Source organism: Saccoglossus kowalevskii, chromosome 8 (genome assembly GCF_978046115.1).
Source record: "Saccoglossus kowalevskii chromosome 8, keSacKowa6.1, whole genome shotgun sequence".
Taxonomy (NCBI): domain Eukaryota; kingdom Metazoa; phylum Hemichordata; class Enteropneusta; family Harrimaniidae; genus Saccoglossus; species Saccoglossus kowalevskii.
The window spans coordinates 12,508,877-12,529,169 of record NC_140648.1 but is presented as its reverse complement, the minus strand read 5'-3'; the positions used below and the strand labels follow the sequence as shown (position 1 = coordinate 12,529,169).

General features: G+C 33.4%; 1 protein-coding gene across 2 annotated transcripts in view; it reads right to left on the bottom strand.

Annotated features, from left to right (window-relative positions):
• Positions 1-19,062, bottom strand: part of LOC146739314 (F-box and WD repeat domain containing protein 10B-like) — a 33,435-nt gene extending 14,373 nt beyond the window's left edge. For both annotated transcript variants that reach the window (XM_085502184.1, XM_085502185.1), the window contains exons 1-3: positions 18,946-19,062; positions 17,611-18,344; positions 1,211-1,671 (exon numbers count right to left, since the gene is read on the bottom strand). In XM_085502184.1, coding sequence (XP_085358310.1) covers positions 1,211-1,671; positions 17,611-18,145 — 996 coding nt within the window. In that variant the 5' untranslated portion in view covers positions 18,146-18,344; positions 18,946-19,062. The remainder of the gene's footprint in view (positions 1-1,210; positions 1,672-17,610; positions 18,345-18,945) is intronic.
• Positions 19,063-20,293: the final 1,231 nt, after the last annotated feature.

The following is a 20,293-nucleotide window of genomic DNA, read 5'->3' as shown; positions in this document are numbered from 1 at the left end:
ACTTCAAAGCTTTTCGAAATGGCAACTTAACAACAATAGCAGCACAATAACAATTTATAGTGTTGTATATTATTGTTTAGTTATCTAAGGAATTGTACAATTGTGAGTTTTAAAGTAATTAGTTTTACTCAATGCTGCATGTACTTTACATGTACTTTACTAGGGAACCTATTTTTTCACTTAGTCATTACGCAAATCAGAAATGCAACAGGTTAAGGAAATGTCTGAAGTCAAAATTAAAAATTTTTGAACATAACATAATGATTCAATTACAGAATTTATAGCCTTACAAGTCCCTAGTATCTTGGTTATCAGACTGATGGTGATTTCATTGGTGTTCTCTCTAACACCAAAATAGCCGAACCCTAGCGACCATGAACTGGAACAGCAATGTTTATTGATGGGTGATTCCATTTATAAATGGGTAGGTCAGGTGGGCAAGGTTTGTCACACCTTCAACACAGCTGGAAACAGTCACCAATTATTTGCACAAGGCTGTTGCTTGTATTCACATTTCAGCTATGAAAGAAATGACCGAAACAACTTGAACAAAGAAGAAGGTGAAAATTAAGATGGTGGACAGAAATATTTTTATAATTTTTTTTTGAATGCAGGAATATTTTGATCATAGTTTTCTCACCCTACAAATATGTGCTTTTTTTAAAGCCATAATAATTTTATTTTCAACCTCATTCACTTGAGTTTTTATTTTAACAAATACAAAAACATTGTTCTTAACTAATTTAAAATTAAAAAAATGTTTGCAACCCAACTGTGGCCTAGCTATTGCATTGCAATATATCAAACATGAATCAAAAATTTATCTAAAATGTGTGTATACCATATTTGTTTTATTAAAAGCACATGCGTTTGTAATTGACATTTAACAATTGTGCAGAAAATAAAAATCCTTTTTTCTAAATTTCCTTTAAACTTTCCTTATTATTTAACAACATGTACATTTGTGCATTTGACTATCTGATCGCCAAGTAAACGTTAATATGGCATACCGTAGTTTATTTAAATTGTTTTCTTAGCTTATGTAAATTCTATAATAAAAATCATCCTCTCTACAAATGAATATAGCAAATTACTTTAAAAAGAAGGGAGCAAACCATTTCTCTGACAACAAAGACGACAGCTTCTGGTTTGAAAGGATCTTAGTGCGGTATAAAATGAGTTATTCACTACTTCATAATATCATACCAACCTGCATTAACATGACTTCCTCCCATATTGCTTGGTTGAGATCCCGATCACGGTGAACCTCCTCCACGATAACTCGCCAGTGCTTGCTGACGCACAGACAGTTATACAGGTTCGGCTGGTCCAGAAAGCTGAGAATGTATTTTGACAAGTGAACGGGCAGATGGCGAATAAAGTCTTTGTACTTCATGACGCCCAATATAGCTCTGGTCGTCGTCGGAATAACAAGGCACGTTGGGTCAATAGACGAGAATTCCGATTGGCTGTCTAATATGCTTGATTCGCCGTCGTCTTCGACAATTTCATGATCAGAATCCTCAGGGAATTCCTCAGCGAATGGATTAGTGACGGGGACGGAATATTCAGAACAGGCCAACTTTAAGAGATCTATTTCCGGATGCTCTTCAGAGTCAAACGAATATACAGACGCGTCCAGAGACTGCGTGTCCGCATTGCATAGCTCATCTGCAAAAGAACACATAATAGTACGTCAATAAAAGTTCCTCCAAACTAGTCGGATTTCAGCAGCATTGGACGCATGCAACACTACAATTTTCAAATGTCCTGGCGTTGTTTTTGACAACTGCACTTAATAATTGCCAAACAATGAACACTCAATGTCACTTAAGCCCAATAAAAGAAAGATAACCAAGAATTCTTCTGTATACAAATGACTGTTAAGGCAACCCACAGTCACAGCACTCATTAGTAAACAAATTGCGTCAAATACTAAGAAACTGCAGTAACAAGGACACAATTTTGGAAACGACATTAGGACGTCATTACCTGAAGATCCACCAATAGTATGTTAGACGTAACATCGATTTTCTAACAACACTTAGAATTATACCAGGCTGCAAGATTGATGAATTATGTTACCAAGTTACCATGTAAACAAAGTGTATGCTGATGTAGGCTATGATACATGAAACTAACAACTTTGGACTCAACCATTTTTTTTGTAGGTGAGCTTTAAAAAAATGACTGGAAATATGTGTTATGTGCAGTATTACTGACAAGTCAAGTGAGTGGACTAGACATTCAGATTTTTTTTTGTTTTTCTGAAATTACAGATGCAGAAGTTATCATTTCAATAAATTTGTAAATCAATATAAATTTTATTCCTGTTGGAATAAAAAAATACAATATTTACTTTCTCACAATCACCACTAGGGGGCAGTATGCACTCAAAACCACCTCCTACCAGAAGAGCAGCAACTGATACGTTGACCGAATAACTTTTCTTTCTTCCTCTTTTGACTCTACTTCAATAAGCACAACAATGTGTTTTATGTTTGTCAATAAAGTGCTATTTAATCAGCTTGCCACTTCTTTTCACATAAAGTCATCTAAAACCTTGATAAAAACTTGTAAAGGGAAATTGAGTTCAAATTCCTTTTTTCTTTGAACGACTAAAACCACATGTAAAACATTTGTATACAAGTGAAAACTATCCCCTTATAAAGTACCTGCTCAAAAGCAGGTCTATTACTTTCTCTAACTAGAACAAAAAAACAACAACATACAGATGAGAGCAAATTTAATAAAAGCAGCATTTTTTTTTAATATGTAATTTTTCGCACAATGTAAAAAAATTGCTGCCATTGTCAACTTCCACAAAATAGTTCCATGTTTCCTCTCATTAATCAGTGAGAATGGTTCAAAATTTTCTGATAAAAAATTAACAATTAACATGTTTTCTCTGTTTGAATTTATGAAAAACAACATTTTGTAGGAAGAAAATAGGTTCATGGATGGATCATGCATGTTGACATTGACACTTATTGTCATTTTTACTTCAAGTCTAGAGCCAATAAGTGTTGCATAGTTAATGATTGTGGAAAGCGATTGCAGTTTTCTAGTTACGATACACAAGGCTAACACACTATATTGACACAAGAGTTTCCTGAGATTTTGTAAAGCTATCCTATTTGACTGGAAAATTAGAATAAAACGTTTGATACATAAACTAGTTTTTGAATTCTCAGTATGCATGTATTTTGGTTGATTTCCAATGCAGAACGTCCGCTTAAATAGAGCAAAGCATTATGGGGAATTGGCAGTCATTATTTCCATGGAAACGCATGTTTAGATACATGTGTATGTGAACCTCCTCTTTATTTGCTTTTTGGTACATGTATGACATATTTGATGGAACTTTCTGTTCACCAAAATATCAACAATATGTAGTGAGATTAAATTTTTCAGCATTTTTACAATACAGTGTATTCAGCCATATTTATTGTTAACAATGTTGATTTTCATTCCAAGCAAACAAATGAAAAAATTAATGTGTACATAAATTTCGAAAAAAAAAAATTAACAGAAACAATTTTTTATTTTTACCTAAACTCAGAATCTGCAAGTTATAGAAAAATAGTTCATGTTACCGTATTTATTCTATTAGAAGCACAGCTCAAATATAAGTGCAGGTAAGCTAACACTTGGATTTCTTGTATACTGGATTACTGAAATATGACTTGTTTTGCTTATAGACACACCTTTGTTATTTGTGTGAGCATATGCAAATACTAATGAAGAAAATACAGTATTTTGATCATAGGCATACCTCAAACTATTTATATATTAAAGCTCATGCGCTGATAATAGAGTAATTATAGTAATAAGAATTTATATTTAGAATTTATACAAAAGATATATGCAAAACATTGGAGAGCATTTCACAAAAATGAGAAAAAAATAAATTGCAATTTTCTACATTTCAGGATTCAAAAATTTATGCACAAATGAGATTTAGCAAAAAAACTTTTATTCAAAAATATTTGTTGGTTGGAAGTAAGTTTAATCCTTAATATTTATCACTGCTGAGAAAAACAAAATAATGAACAAATGAAATATAAATTTAGTTCAAGCTACAAGTAGCCCTTAAAAAAATAAACCACCAGAATCCATCAATGACAAGAACCCCTGGATGCTCCCATTGAAACGGTTTTTACAACATAGCTGTAAAATCTATTGAAAAACAAATTACGCAGGGCATATTGTTATAAAAACAACAATACCCTCCTGGGTTAAGTTTAAAGTACAAACACTAATAACAAAGAACCATATACTTATATGGGCTGCACTTTCTAATGATACCAAGACAGGACAGCTGTTATTGAAAAAATTCAATCAAAATCCAATCAACTGAATATGTCAAGTTCATCTTAGGACAAGTTTGCCAGATCAAAGATAAAGTCACTATTCATATACCAGAAATGCGTAACAATGACCACAAAATGCGATTGTTGTGTGTTTTTCAAATTTAGTTATTCTCGCTAGGCACGTTATTTTCTGATATGTTTTTGTTGTGAATCTCTATAAAGGGATAACAAATAAGTTGTCTATTTAGACCTGAATTTAATTTTACTAATATACATGTTCAGGATATGAATTTAACGGGCCAAGGTCATTCCAAATGTTGTCGCAAACCATTGACATCATCCACTTATAGTACTTTTCAAATGAAACAAAACAAATGAACATCGCCCTCAACTGTGATGAATGGAAATGTTACAGAACAAACAAAATATTTTAATAACATCATTTTTAAATTGAGGATACATGTTGTATTAATGAATAACCTTAAAAAGATATACGTAAAAATAATTTATTTATTTGGAAATTTACTGGGAACAGAAATGCAAATTTTTGTGTGAAGGCTGAAGTACTATTTCAATGCCTGGTGCTGTCCTTATGCTAAAAGAACATTACTGTAGGGTCAAAGTCCACAACCATGGCAACCAGCCAAGTTCATTTTCATTATTATATTCAATACTCTTTGACAATAATTTATAATGATGAATGCATTGTATGTCTTAAAATCAAATCCCTATCCATTATACCAGTCACCATAGCGACAGTGATTGTATTGGTTGTTATGGTAAACAAATCTTTATCCAGAGGATTATTTGATATTTATACAGGATATTTACAATCATTGTGCAGAGAATAAAGTTGGGATTTTAAAGCGATATAAGTTTAAATTCTTGGGATAAGTTTACTTATTTATGTTCACTGTTGTTGCCTAGCAACTGGTTAATAATTATTAAACTTTGTATAGGCTTTTAAAGACCATGCATTTTTCTATGATTGTTGATTTTGGATACTAAACAAAAATAATACGCTAATATTAATTTTAGGCTTCTTTAACTAGTACTCCCAGCAGTCCTAATAAAAATTCAGTTTAGTACATAAGGATATGAAAAATTAATTGTCAATGTCAAATATTATTTAAATAGGCAGTACTGTGATTGGAACAGAAAAAAAAGACAGTGAATTTATTATATTGGGTAGCAATAATTCATGATTTGTTGTTGTAGAATAGAATAGAATAAAATGACTTGTACATATTTCTGTTCTTGGAAATCAGAACTTTATTTTCACTATGTTTTCTGAAGTGCCGAAAATTGCATCTATTTTACAACAACTCTATATATTACACGAGTCAACCCCATTTTTGTTTTAAGCAAAAATTAAAGTCAGTGGAAGTATAAAATAGTCCACAATATAAATGTATATTATTCTCAGAAATTAACCCCATAACTAAGACAGTAATAAAGCTACAATGACAAGTTTTCATTACTGGCAACCATCCATCAAAATCCAGGAAAATAATATATTCCAAGACACCCATAGTTAAATTGACTGACTCAAGTAATTTATTTTAATGTCGACAGACAAGCTAGGATACTCTATTCTAGTCTTCAATATTCAGTCAGACTACTAGTCTGCAGGTCTGCTGATTTGCATAATTCAATTTAAACGTGTTTTAGTTGTCATGGAAACAAGCATAAAAGAAAACAGCTGTTGAATACCATAAGTTCAACCCAGGTTAAAATTCATACTGCAATTTGAAGACGCATATTTTTGGCATTGAATGTTGCAGCCTTAACAGTTGAAAGGTCATGATAAAATAACATATTGCTTTGCAACAATAACAATTCAACAACCTGAATGTGAAACAAGGACAATTCAAATATGTGCTATCAATATTATGAAACCCATCATGGAATTTCAAATAAAAATGTCATTAAACATTGATGTGATTGACTGGTAAAACCAATAAAGGGTGTTTTATCTCAGTAATTACTATTCATGATATCCATGTAGTCATCTAATTTGCATATAGTTGCTAAGGAGCGTATAAACATTACATCAAACTGGTTGAAGAACCATTGCTTGAAACGTCTAGCTACATTTTGTAATTTTAATAGTTACCTAGGACAACGATTACCAAATGTTATCTACTATATATGTATATCATGGCTATCATTTTAGAGAGTGGACCATTATTACAATGGGCAGGATGGGCAGGTTAGAATCAAGGGAGGTGAACATTTATGTTTAATGGAAATTGTGTCATTTTGTCCCCCTCATGTAGATTGTGTTTCTGATTCCTGTGTGGCTACCTACACCAGCAATAATGGTCTGTTCCTGAACAGATTAACCTTAACAGACCTTACCATCCCCAATAGAGATAATAGTCCATCCTTCAGCAGATTTTCCCACCCCCACAGAGATAATAGTTAGTCCCACCTGTTGCCTGAGTTTACAGACACAAAACACAAGAGAGAAATGTAAAATTAATTTTAAATAACACATAACTCTCAATTAAACACATCATTAGGACAGACTTTTTTTTATTCCTTGTTTCTTGAATAAGACAATTTTTTTGAGGAGGGTGGGAAAAAAATTAAAAAAAAATGTTTTTCTATTAGATTTGTGTGATTCTCAAAGAATTGTAAGTGAGATCATTGATCTGAGAGAAGAAATTAAATAAAATTTTATTCCATGTATAACCTTGTTTCTCATCTGCACAAGACTTCGGTACTTTGATCATGATACTCCCACCAAAATGCAACTTGGGTTTGTCAGTCCAACAGTGCATTATATTGTCATTACTTGTAGTCTTTGTCGAGGTAGATAATACCTTGTCCATCCCAGCATGTATTGTTATGGTGTAAATTTTCTCAAAAACTTATTGAACAATTTTTTTTTTGTGTGTGTACAGGTAATTCAGTTGAATTACTTTTCTGAGAAATTATTTAAAAAGTAATCGTTTATTTATTTATTTATTTCAAAACATATATTCATATAAATCAAATGAAACAAATATAGTTTTATTTGTTAGTTTCTCAGGTATATCTCTAATTCAAGTATTCTATGATGATTAATACAGTGTATGTATTAGCTTGGATAAATATAATGGCACGTCTGCTGTATTTTGTCAATGTTTTAGGGATATATTTATATCTATAATTGGACATGATGCAATTTTAATCTAATAAGTCAAATTTTGGTGATTATTTTAAATTTGGGACAGTCAAAGTCACTATAATGAATTTTCTTGATTAGAAATCAATTTGTTGGGGTAAGGAACACTTGTGTATCTATAAATTACTACATCCTGTAATATATGTTTTCAATATCAAACCCCAATACTGTAGAATACTTTATTTTCGCTTGGAATTTATTTTCGCTGAAAGATGATTCCGTGGAAATAAAATCCAGCGAATATACTTTTTTACCTATATTTCACATTAAACTCATCAAAAATCAGTGAAAATAAATTACATACAAAACGCTCAAAATGCCTTTTCAACGAAAATTAATTCCAGCGAAAATAAAGTATTCCACAGTACTTGAAACAGTGCATGTCGGAACAAGTCCCCAATCACCATACTATATATGTAGGATAACCCAAATGTGTTCTCTCTTTTGATTTGTATAGTGGGTTGATTGCCTACATTACAACAAACTATAAATTTACTATATTCATTAATATGAAAATTACAGAAAATTACAAAATAAAATAAGTAGTGAAGTCATTGAAAATTTCATCTATTTTCATGTACATGTATACACACGTTGAAGTTTAAATAATGATTGATTTTGTTGCTTGGATTTCGAAATATGCGAGTGTGAACAACACAAACACTGATATTTTCAGAATTACATCACCCACAATGCATTAGGAAATGTCATCAGCAACCAATAAAAAAAGCATACAACTACATGCATATTTATGTTTCTCGTTTATGAAAGGAACCTGTCTAGCAAACTGTCACAACAATTACATGACTCAGAAATTCAATATATACCCATTAAGAAACATTTTCTAATAACTATAAAGAAATGTAAAAAGTTCACAATGAACACTAATAAAATGCTGAATGGTTGTATTCTGTGTGAAACTAATAAATGTCAACAATGATTTGACAGTTTCTTGCATGCTAAAACTTTGTGAGTTTGTAATAGAGAAAAGAAGGCACCACCTGTAGCTGCTGCGTCTCAAAGGAAAACACCTTAACTGGACTTAGATAAAGCAGGGGGTTATAATATATACTGTTTCTTTGTCAACTCAAAGCATGGCTTATGTGTTTTTTAACAGTGATGCGTGCTTGAAAGCTCTTAGAAGCGACACAATGGCGAACGATAAATATTGCTTCCTGTATGCAAGCAATGGTACTCAGGTTTGGTGGTGGATGACGAAAAATGACAGGGAGAGGAAACAAATTGATTGAAAATTACTATCAAAGAAAAAAAAACATATATTTTACAGGGGAAGAACATACAATTGAATGAAATTGCAAAATTAAATGCAGTTATGTTTGCAAACACATAGTTGTTATAGAAACATAGGTGTTCTCAGTTAGTGAAACTGAAATTATTAAAGCTCAGAACATATCTACGAAATGGGCTATTTGTTAGTATTTTCAAATAAATATTTTTAATTAAAAAATAAAACCTGTGAAAAGGGTAACTTCTATACTGCAGATTGAAAGTTACCCAAATGGGTTATTTTTTTGTCATTTCATGTAGCTTGGAGCTTTATTTTCATGGAATTTAGTACATTTTAGGATGGCCTGTTAATTCTCAGTTTCAATATATTTGTTTTCATTCACTCAATACCATTATTAGATTAATCTTATGAGGAAAATCTGGCCACGTACATAGAAAAATGTCATGGCGTATACGATTTCCTAAAAATCTGATGTGTTTTTATTCCCATCAAATTAATCTGATAAAAGGCTGTACAATCTGAACTGATGTGTTCCATCCCTTCAGTGTGAATAGCCTTAATTTCTTTACAATAATGTGAAATAGTGCAAATTTAGCTTACAAAATTAAGTCACAAGCTCCTTTGCAAGCACAAATCTTGAAATAAAAAAATAGCTTTGTCAAAGAATTTTTGAAATTTGGCAAATTTTTTTTATCTATTATTTAGTATCCAACATTTTGAGGCATATTTTGACACATCAAAAATAGCTAAACATAATTTTTTTAACATATTATTCTCTGCAGCTATCTATTTCAGTATTACTGAAGACTCATTATATCTACCCCCGGTATATATTCCCATGCCTCATAAAGCCGTGTTTTATAGAAAATCGTTTAGTTAAACTTCCGTACCGGTATGTAGAAGCCATTGTACATATTAGATCCCGTGGGATAGTAAGTACATAAAACAGTAAATATAACGCAGGACAAGATCTCTCCTGATTGGCTACCAAATCGATATTGTCTGGCTGTGAGCCAGACAGCAATGCAGGGGACCATTGATTTAGGAAAGCTGGTATTGATTCTGTTGCCTGGTGATCTCCCGAATCTGCCACCACTACATAGTAACAGTACACAATCTGCATGAAACATTCAGAGACATGTACACATATAATAAACAACTCTGTGAATGTACAAACACTCAATCAATTATTATCAATCATTTATCGGCAGCATGTAGCCTTAAAAAAAAAATCATTCTTTAGAATTCTGGCAGGCAGTTTTTTTTTTAACCCAGCAACACATTTTCCAGATGTTTGAAAAGCCTTCACAGTATTGAAACATTCCAAGCAAGCAACAGAGCAACACATTTAAACAATAAAACATGCCTTTTGTTTGACTTTTTTTTTCAGAAAAAGACAACAAATAACACATGCAACTACCCGGCCAACACATTTGTCTTTATGCCAAACCGATGAATACAACCACGAAAGATAAATTGATGACCCGAATTTAAACCGATCGCTGGGATGTAAGAACTCTCAAGAGACTGCATTGAGGTACAGAAGTCTTCATGTCAGGAATCACTTAGTCGTGTTTTTTTACACGTTGCTAAGGGCTTTAATACACCCTTCGCTGCTTTCTCAGGTTTATCTTTTGAGTTGACATCACAAATAAAAGAATAAAAACGACAAATCAACTTCTCATTTTAGTTGGTTCTATACATTCAGGAATGACCCATTTCACAGTAGAGGGTGTTGGCTCAAGTTGATTTCAAAAATAATTTATATATGTGCAGTACAATGTTTTCAATACATTGACGGCTGTTGCTGGTTTTTTCCATATCGCTATATGTGGAGATTCTCACCAATTGATGCAGTAAATCCTACTTCGAGATAAGTTAAGACGGTGTTAATAGAACCCAGAAACACGATTAATTCATCCCTTAATTTCTATTAGAATATTTTATAATTGCATAGAAGTGAATATATAATTTATAGCAGGTCTAAATTTACCTTCTACAGTACTTGTCAAATAAAATTTAAGGTTTCTTTATAGTCTAACTACCTTATACAGTAGGTGATTTTCCGTTCACTATGAGATATTGTGTAAAATGGGCTAACTGAACATCTGTCGCAAAAATAAGATGATTTCATTTTGAACTTGAAGTACTTTTTTATAACTTAAAGTCAAAATGCCGATCATAGAGAGAGGAATATTACGATGTGATACACTTATTTCATCAAAATTGACCATTATTAAGTGTGGAAATAACCCCAAAACACTTCGTGTCTATTGAATCTCACATGATAATTTGACGCCACTACAACGCTCGACCTTTTTTTGTCTTGCCCTTATATTTCATTTCACGCAGGATCTCGCAGCGAAGAGAAAATGGGTTATTGTTGTCATGTTGACAACTATGAACTTGACAACTTATATTTCATTTTCAACATTATTGCCAAATGTATGAAAACACACAAGTACATGTACACTCGAAGCTCATTTCTGTCTAAAAAGATGAAAACACACATTCACAAGGTTATTTTTGGAATGGATTTAGTTGTGTAGTATCCAGAAAAAAAAAACAGCAACCAATATATTGAAACACTCTGAACAGTAAATCTGAAATAATGTAACCACTGAATCCAATCATAATGGGGGCCATTACAGAATTAAACTATTTCGGCAACTTTGAGCAATTACCGTATACTCATTGTTCCATTCACCGATGTGTAAAGCATATGTGTGGTAACGACGTCTTGACGAAATTATTCGTTACCCAGTGATCATAGTTCGGCTTCGAATTTACAAAGGGGCAGCTCGGTTTCTACCACGGCAGTTAGTAATTTTGTTGGTATGCATGTGGACGTAATTTTACCGGGACTAAATATGCATACAAAAGTTACTATTCTTAGTATTTCATGTATTTACATGTTCATGTAACAAAGTGCTGGTCACCGAAAGATTCAAACCGTTAATGTGATAAGTAGTATAATTTATTTTGTTCACAAATACACAAAATGTTTGCAATATTTTTATAATTTTTTCAAAATCAACCATTTTTGAAATACAACAAGTAGCAATAGCTATGAATAACTGAACATTTTTTTTCTAGAGGGGGAGGGGTAATTTTTCATGGTTTTCAAATGGAAATATTAGGAACAAATATTAGCTGACACTTGTCAGTACACTACACTTGTCAGTAAATTAATTTATCGTGAGATTTTTAGTAATTTTGAAAAAAAACCTCAATTTAGTACATTTAATAATGACAAGAGAGAGTATAGGATACAGTAATTATATTTAGTTTTTAATGTCAGTAAAAGAATGAGCATAATAGGCATCCAACTTATAAAATACAAATACCATTAGAGGGACACAACACTTCTAAAGACTTGACAGTTAGCATGATGGGGTGTACAAATCCAATAAAAGCATACAAGAAAAACAATGTTTCAAGCAGACGATCGCAATTATATTCCAGACACATTTCTTTTCGTTCACCGCCAGCATTATAAAGAATTACAATTACAGATTCGCCAAACTGTGACAGTGAATAAACCCAGCGTTAATTCAGTACATTATATTGTGTGACTGCCATCGAGTATGTGAGGTATTAAACCACCTGCATATCGGAATTATTCATCAACTCCCGCTGACTTCATAAATATTTGATTAGATTTTGTACAAAGGAGAAGGAAATTGTCATTTTATGGACAAATCCTCTCAAACACACCACAGTTATTGTTTCAGTAATTATTAATAAGGTGATGCTTTGCCTGACAAAGGGTTCAAAACTGTCGGGTACATTTGTCAGACGTTCATGCTGTAACTAAGGGATTTAAACAGAACAAATGGCATTGACGACGAGATTTCACGAATGCATAGTTCGTGCGGCACATGTGGAGGTAGCATCAACATTGCATAACCATGGAATGCAGAGAAATAAACAGAAAATAGTAACATAGATCCTCTTGTTTTCATCTCATAGTTACTTCATAGTTACTAGACAGGTTTATTAAGACTTGGTATTATAATACATGTACTCAGTATCGCCTCTGAGGCAAATCAGACGCATGCATGGGGACAAGACGGGTGGGTATGAATATCATCAGACAAAGAGAACAGAGTCTGAAATTCATCGTGATCTCTTCCAAGTGGAACGCTCGCTGGCCGACTTTTAATTGCTACAGCTGAAGTGTAACACATGGGCAAAACAATAACAGATCACATGCTGTACACTATTTGTCTAAGTTGGTTTACCAGGGGGTTTCTTGTTCCAAGCCGTCGCTTCATTCATGCTTCAGTTCAATTTCATACATAAACACCATTTACGCAAACATATCTTGAACGATGCCAGAGTCTCCTTTTACACGACCAATTAAATTACTTCTACTTGTTTTTTCATATCTTCCTCAATCGAGTGACATTTCTCTTCCACGGATCACAGTCAAAAATCACTTAGTGAATTTTTCTGAGTGCTCACATTATAGAGGTGAAATATCAATTCATCACATAGCATCAGGGGTGTGACTGTACCTTTACCCATAATGCATTGCTCTACATGTTCTGAAGATGTCAGGATTAAATAATTCTTTAAACACAAGTCTTAAGCCTGATAATCAGATTTGTTATAATGATTGACATGTTGTTGGTATGGCAACCACAAACATGGCCTGTAGAAAACATGTTTTCATAATGTAGCAAAGCTGTAAGCACCACTATTTGATTGCAAGGCATGGATAACAATTGCTATTGTCCGGTAAAGTTAATCTACTGTAAAATTACTAATTTTCACTGGGTTTAAATTTCGCTGATTTATCATTTCAGGCATATTCAGTGGGTTTTAAATTCACGGTTTTATTATTTTGATAATGTGCTCTATGCTAAATTTTACATATTCACTGGGTTTTAATTTAGCGCATTTTCCAGTCAGCGAAATAAGCAAAATTAAAACCCAGTGAACAATTAATCCTTTTACAGTAACCACTTAATTTCCACCAAAATGTTGGTGCAGCATTTTACAAAATTTTTCAATAATAATTTTTTTTTTATTTTGGGCCAAATGCCAAATACATGTATCATTTAAAATATCCAGCATACAATAAATGCAATTTGTTTGTGTATTTTCAGTTCTATTGGAAATGCGTTTCTAATAGAGCAAAACTGGTACTCATGATTTTCTTGATGAAAAAATTAGTAATATGAAATAAACATGCATGCTAAAAGCCCTACAGTCGTCATGCAGTATGCGTTTAAATTCTGCATAATGTATTTTACACACATTGTATATGTCGTTATGAGACCCTTATCAAACATTACGCGATGCGATGACAGTAACTGCTTTAATTTGTGAGTGTTGGCAAAAGTTTACTCTTATGGTCAACGGTTGAAGAGACGCTTTCACACTAGCAATACTAGCACCATCCACCATTGTTTAAAATAGTTACGTCACTAACTTTTTTTGAAAAATGTTTTCCTGTCTTCAGTTTGAACACAGCACAAAGTGCATCTTGAAGACAGCGGTAAGATTTAAAAACTTTTCTGCTCAGGAATATTCATAGAGAACAGCTAATATCACTAACAAACTTTACAACAATTTACAACTAATATTGTAATCTGATTAAAATCACATATTTTTTTTCATTTTTCATTTTTTTCATTTTTTTTTATTTATGACTATTTTTCTTCGTTTTATTTGATATTATTAATTTTTTTAAACATTTAAAATAATATTTAATAATTTTTAGATTTTATATAAACAAATTCATAATTATTATTATTACACTGTCAATGGAAACTAATATTTATTGATTTTTATATTTTCTGAAGCAGGTCATACTTTGTGTATAAAGGTGGGAGCTGATAACCACAATCTTGAAAACAAGTACATGTCGTCTGCTCCTGATAAGAATGCAACAACAAAGACAACAATTTTGATAATTAGGGTACAAAGAGACAATTTGTGCATTCTTTCTTAATCCCAAGTCAAACACAAGATGGACTTTATTCAAGCTGTACATGGTGCGATTTTGAAAACATCAGACGATAACAATAAACCATCTTGCTGTCTGAACAAAATCATAAATATTCAGACAAAAAAGTTACAGCCACCAGCATTGCATTCTGGGTATAAAATAATTACAGTTACAGGTTGCTTGGCAACCGATAATGCAAATACGTTCCCCACTATCTAAACATAGCATTCCGGTTGAAACGCCATCAGCAATGTTTTATGTTGAGTGAAGAACTATACGTTGCTGAAGCGGATGACGATTTGGCAGCACGACAAAAGAGAGGAAATGCAGGTTTTTCATGTTGAAATGTGACAGTTTGTTTACAAAGAGATTAGAACAACAAAACATGACTGATTCATACAGAAGGTATTATAGTGCCGGGGATTTAACATGTATGGATGAAATATTGTTAAGTGACCACATGGATTTCACCTCTATGGGGCTAACCAAAGACGTCAAAGAAACGAAGCGTGCTAGCTGTTCAGTTACAATGGCGAAATAACGCCCAGCAGTCTGAGGCACGTTGGGTGAAGACGGCAATTCAAATTAAAAAATGAATAAAAAGAAAATTTACAATTTAAATTGGACATAAATGAATATCTGGTCTGACTTAACAGCAACAATTATGTTATAAACTTAGGCATGGCAATACATCTGACACTGGAGTTTCCTGAAATGTTTGGATAAACTATTGCATATGACTCGGTATCAAGAGTGGTATTAGCACTAGTTTTCGAATTAAGAATCTCACTGTTATGTATTTTGACTGATTTTCACTTCCCAATGAAATTTAATATTAATAACAACTACATGTATGGAGAAATCCCAAAGTCATTACTACCGGTGTATAATGGGGAATATTCATTTCACTAGGTATAATTTTAGTGGATTTGATGTTGCAAGATATTCACTGGATTATGAAGAAAACAACAAATTTTATTTTAAATATTTGTGCAAAAATACAAACCCAGCAAGTATTTAAACCCTATACAGTCTTTCCATGGAAACAAGTTTGGATTCCGTTAACTCTTTTTTTCAAATCTATATTATCGTTTATTTGCTAGAACCTTTAACTCGGCAAAATATCAAAAATTTGAAGTGCTTTTAAATCTTCAATATTTTTACTACTTTAGTTAGGCGTGAACATTGTTTTATGATTAGGTTGAGCAGTTTAATATTAGATTTATTGTTGAAAATACTTTTTTAGGAGGAATATAGTATTCTTCCCTCGTCTGCGAAGCCTAGGTTAACAAATTTGATATATATGATGAATTAATCTTATTTTTGTGTTTTATGTTAAAAAATGTGTTTCTTTTATGTTGAATTCTGTTTTATAATGTTTGTTAATGTAGAAAAGACTGTTAGTCAGCTGTTTGCAATTCAAGGTAAGCTCGTCATTGCCTGGGTGTTTCAATATTATAATACTGGTATCGCCTGCAATTCAGAATTACATTTTTCGGTTTTAATTAAACATCGCCCAGTGAATATAAGTACTCTGGGCTTAAAAGATTTGTCTGCAATAGTTTGTCCTTGCCATTCGCTGTTTATTTTTAATCAAATCTGTGAGAAAAAAAAACAATTTGGAGATTCCTGGTCAGGTTTGTTTTAACTCGCTGTATCAATTGACATTGGCTTAAAATAATATGTTTTTAGTAACTCCACAAAAACGGGCAATTTTGACAATCACTCACAATTGCTGATGAGGATAAAAGGAGAGCTCGGTATTTAAAATAGAAGCAATCTGATGTATGTTTGTGTAAAGATAACTTAAAATCTACAAAATACAGTCTGAGTTTCTACTAGCAGGGAATCTTTGTGTTTTCCAAGGTCTGCGAGATCCCTACAAACATTGCACATCTAAGAAAGCGCATGGATTAGTGAAGACCCTTATAACCAAAATTAAAATCAATTATCAATGTCAAAATTAACCTTGAAACTAGAAATCAAATCAGTAAAGTCAAATGATTAACCTTCGGGTGCCACATATGTTCCTAACAAAATGTTAGTGCAATACTTTGCACATGTATATGTATTTTTCTATATATATTTTTATAAAATTGTGGACCAAATAAGCATAATTTCCTACTGGCAACAGGTTTTGGTCAAAATTTTAGAAAAAATATGGAAAAAAAATTATTTGGGTGTTGTTTTGTGAATTGTGACAAAAGTTGACTTTGATGCTCAAACAATGACTATAGAGTCAACATTTGTACTGTATTGAATATTTATTCCATTGTACAAAGGAGAGACACAAAATGTGCTTTGTATTTTTCCCCATTAATTGCTCAAAAATGAATTAAATTTCATTTATACTGCAATTACAAAAACTCTGACTGTGCCAGAATGAAACTCTGACACCATATATGTGCATGTGCAGTCCTTTTAATAACTTTAAAAAGAATTTTAAAATATGGATTTGGGTTTTATTTGAGCTTGGCATTCTTATACTATTCTGATGAAAAATATTATACTACAAACTGAACATGGAGCAGGGTTCTTCCCAGGCCATTATAGAGTATGGGTTCCTACTTTAATTTCCGAGAAAACAATAGAGCCAATTTAGTATAACAATGAATACAATAAAGGTGATTAACATACTCTATTGTTATGTATATTGGCCAATACTCTATGCTTTTTTTCTGGGGAGATAATGTAATCAATGTTAGTGATGGCTGGTTTTTGCAATTCAACTGTTGGACAACAAAGTGAATGCTTACTTATGAAGTGGAATAGTTGCATTTCGGGGAGTAAATGCGAGTTGAGACAGGAAAGCGAAAAGACACAGATACTTCATACCATGAATGGTAATAGAAATAAATGTGTCAATCGCTTGATATTATTGAATAATGAATTATTAAATAATGAAAATATCACTGACCTTCTGGAGCTGTGTGGAATGATTTTTCTTCCGATATTAACATCGTTCTTGCCTGTGTTCCCATGACATACAAAAGCTCGGGCTCCGCCATCTGCATCACACCTAGTAAAAAATTTGCTTTGGTCCAGTATTTTGAGTTCAAAAACCAGTGCCACGTTTCGGATATTTCTTTGTCAACGGTACTGGGATTAAGTGCCCTGTCACCACACATGTCTGCTTGGTCACCTTTCGACGCAGGGTTTGTTCGAGATCTTGCATAGGTGAAATCCTTGCACAGTAATGGTTTCAGTAGCCCAATGATGTATCGTATAAGATCAACACTTCGGAATCTCCTGACCAGACCTAGGACAAACCGCCGTTTAGTATATTCCCCAGCACGAAGAAACCATTCTCTAGTCGTGGCCAGTTTAGCACCAAGTTTGCACGATTCGCACTCGCCACACGTTGTCGCCATTCCACTGTAGACACATCGCAGCTGCAGTGCTTTCCCTAGGTTGAACTCAAAGTTTTCTGAATTTTCAGATGGATGCTTCATGACTGTTATTCTTAAAGAGTGCCCTGTTAACGACCTGTCAGCATTCCGTTTCCACACAATTTTGAAAATTTAGAAGGCCGTGAGAGGCAGACATAGCTGCAGAGAAATGCCCAAGTTTACCAACTTAATCCCCTCCATTATGCGAGAGGGCTCAGGTTTTGTGAACACGTTGGCGCTGTCTTTTCCGGGGATTAATTACCTGAAAGGAAATCATATATAAGGATTGTTTAACAAGAAAAACCTGTGCACGGTAAACATAACTAATATTTACTCTAATTATAACTATCGGTCCGTTATATACGTTTATATCTTCGTAATCGTGATAGCGTTTGAGCGAGTGATATTGATACCAGCGTGGGACAAAGTCATCGTCGAAGTGAGTGTGCAAGGCAACCGTACGGCAAGCAAGTGAAAACGCCACCGTGCATAGATCCACACACAAGTTTTGAGTACATCACCTTTTGCGGCAACCTAGTATTATTCGTGGATCGTTTGTCTGGAGTGCAGTCCACCAAGGCCTATTTATTTAGCGAGGTTAAAGTTAAACACGTATTTTTCACACGTTTCTGTGTCTCCAAAATAATACAGTTTATCTGACAGAGAGGCGAATATTAAGAGATTCGAACGCGGCGGGATTAACTAGTTCCGCCATTGCTAATCAAATAAGGGTGTCTCACTGTATCTGTGCTATCAACATGTGTAACAACATTGAATTGTTATTTCAAAACTGCGAAAAGCCTCGCATGGGGTACGGATTCAACTGTAATTGGACTCACAGATTCACTTGTTCATATACTCACCGATGTCGTCTAGTGAGGAGAGTAATATCTACGCGATCTTTTACTGACAGCGTAGGAACAAGCCAACTGTAAATGAGAAAAGTTGGACGGGCCGAGTGTTCGTTCGTTCGATGAATGGTTGACACTCAGCTAGTATGCAAATCTGTTACCAAGGGCGACTAGATCGCTTGTGTTGTTGTTTACATTACGTGTTATCTATTTCAAACGACCAATTGCAGCGTGGCGTGTCGCTCTTCTGACAAGTCGTAAAATTTGACCAAAGCGACAGGTTTCTTGAGGTCTATCTTCCGGGGATATAAAAAGATTTTTTTAAATAGAATGTCGTTCTGGAACGCGGTTACGGAATTAATGGAGGGCGCGTTGAAAGTTTAACGGCGCTCTTCCGTACTGCTTTGCCTAGATCATCGACAACCCCTATGACGAAATGTAAAAATAAAATACAATTTTCAGTGTTCTAACAATCATCGATTTCTTATTTCAGTAGATTCTAATATCCTGAAGCATTTATTTTATGATAGAAATGCCGTAATTGCCTGACATATTTATTCAACAAACTTCTAATGTTTGTTACTGTGAGCTTGTTTTATTAAGTTAAGTTACATCTCAGACAACTAGTACAGATTTTGATTAGTTGTCTGAGGTTACATAAATATCGCGCGAATGGAAAACAATGTGACGTCCAGGCCAGTCCAGTGTAGTCTGACCTATTGTCCCCAGCCACAAAGGGAATTGCCACATTGTGTCAGTGTTTGGGTTATGTTCAAGGTAAACCCATTCATTGTATAAACGATACTATTACTCTGCCCATTATTTAATGTTTTTAATTTGTGAACTACATGGTATTTGTTGGTGATTGACTTTATTATCTCAAACATCGCGGGAGCAGGTGGCAACGCAGAGCCGCAGGTGAATCCATGCCATAAACAAAAGTGTAATGTGTGGCTGACACTTGGTGGCGCTTTACTGGAGATAAGTGGAAACAGACGGATTACAGTATGTACAATCTGAACGGATTCAGCATCTGGCGGCTAATTGCATATTAATATGGTTTAATATATTAATTCGTCGTTATGCAAACTAAATATGCAGATTGTTGTAAGAGAACGTTTGTACAATATATCATTTTAATAGAATTTATGATTTCAAATTAACATCCAAGTGCATTTTCTACACTTAGCAGATTTTATGGTAGTATCACATTTTGTTGTGGTCTTAAATTAAATTAGCCCAGTGCCTAAGACATGTGATTATTACTTAACTTGGAGTTGGGATATAAAAAATTATGTTCTTTGATATGCAAATTAAAATAATTATTTATACGATTCTGAGTGAGAACTGGCCTTTCTAG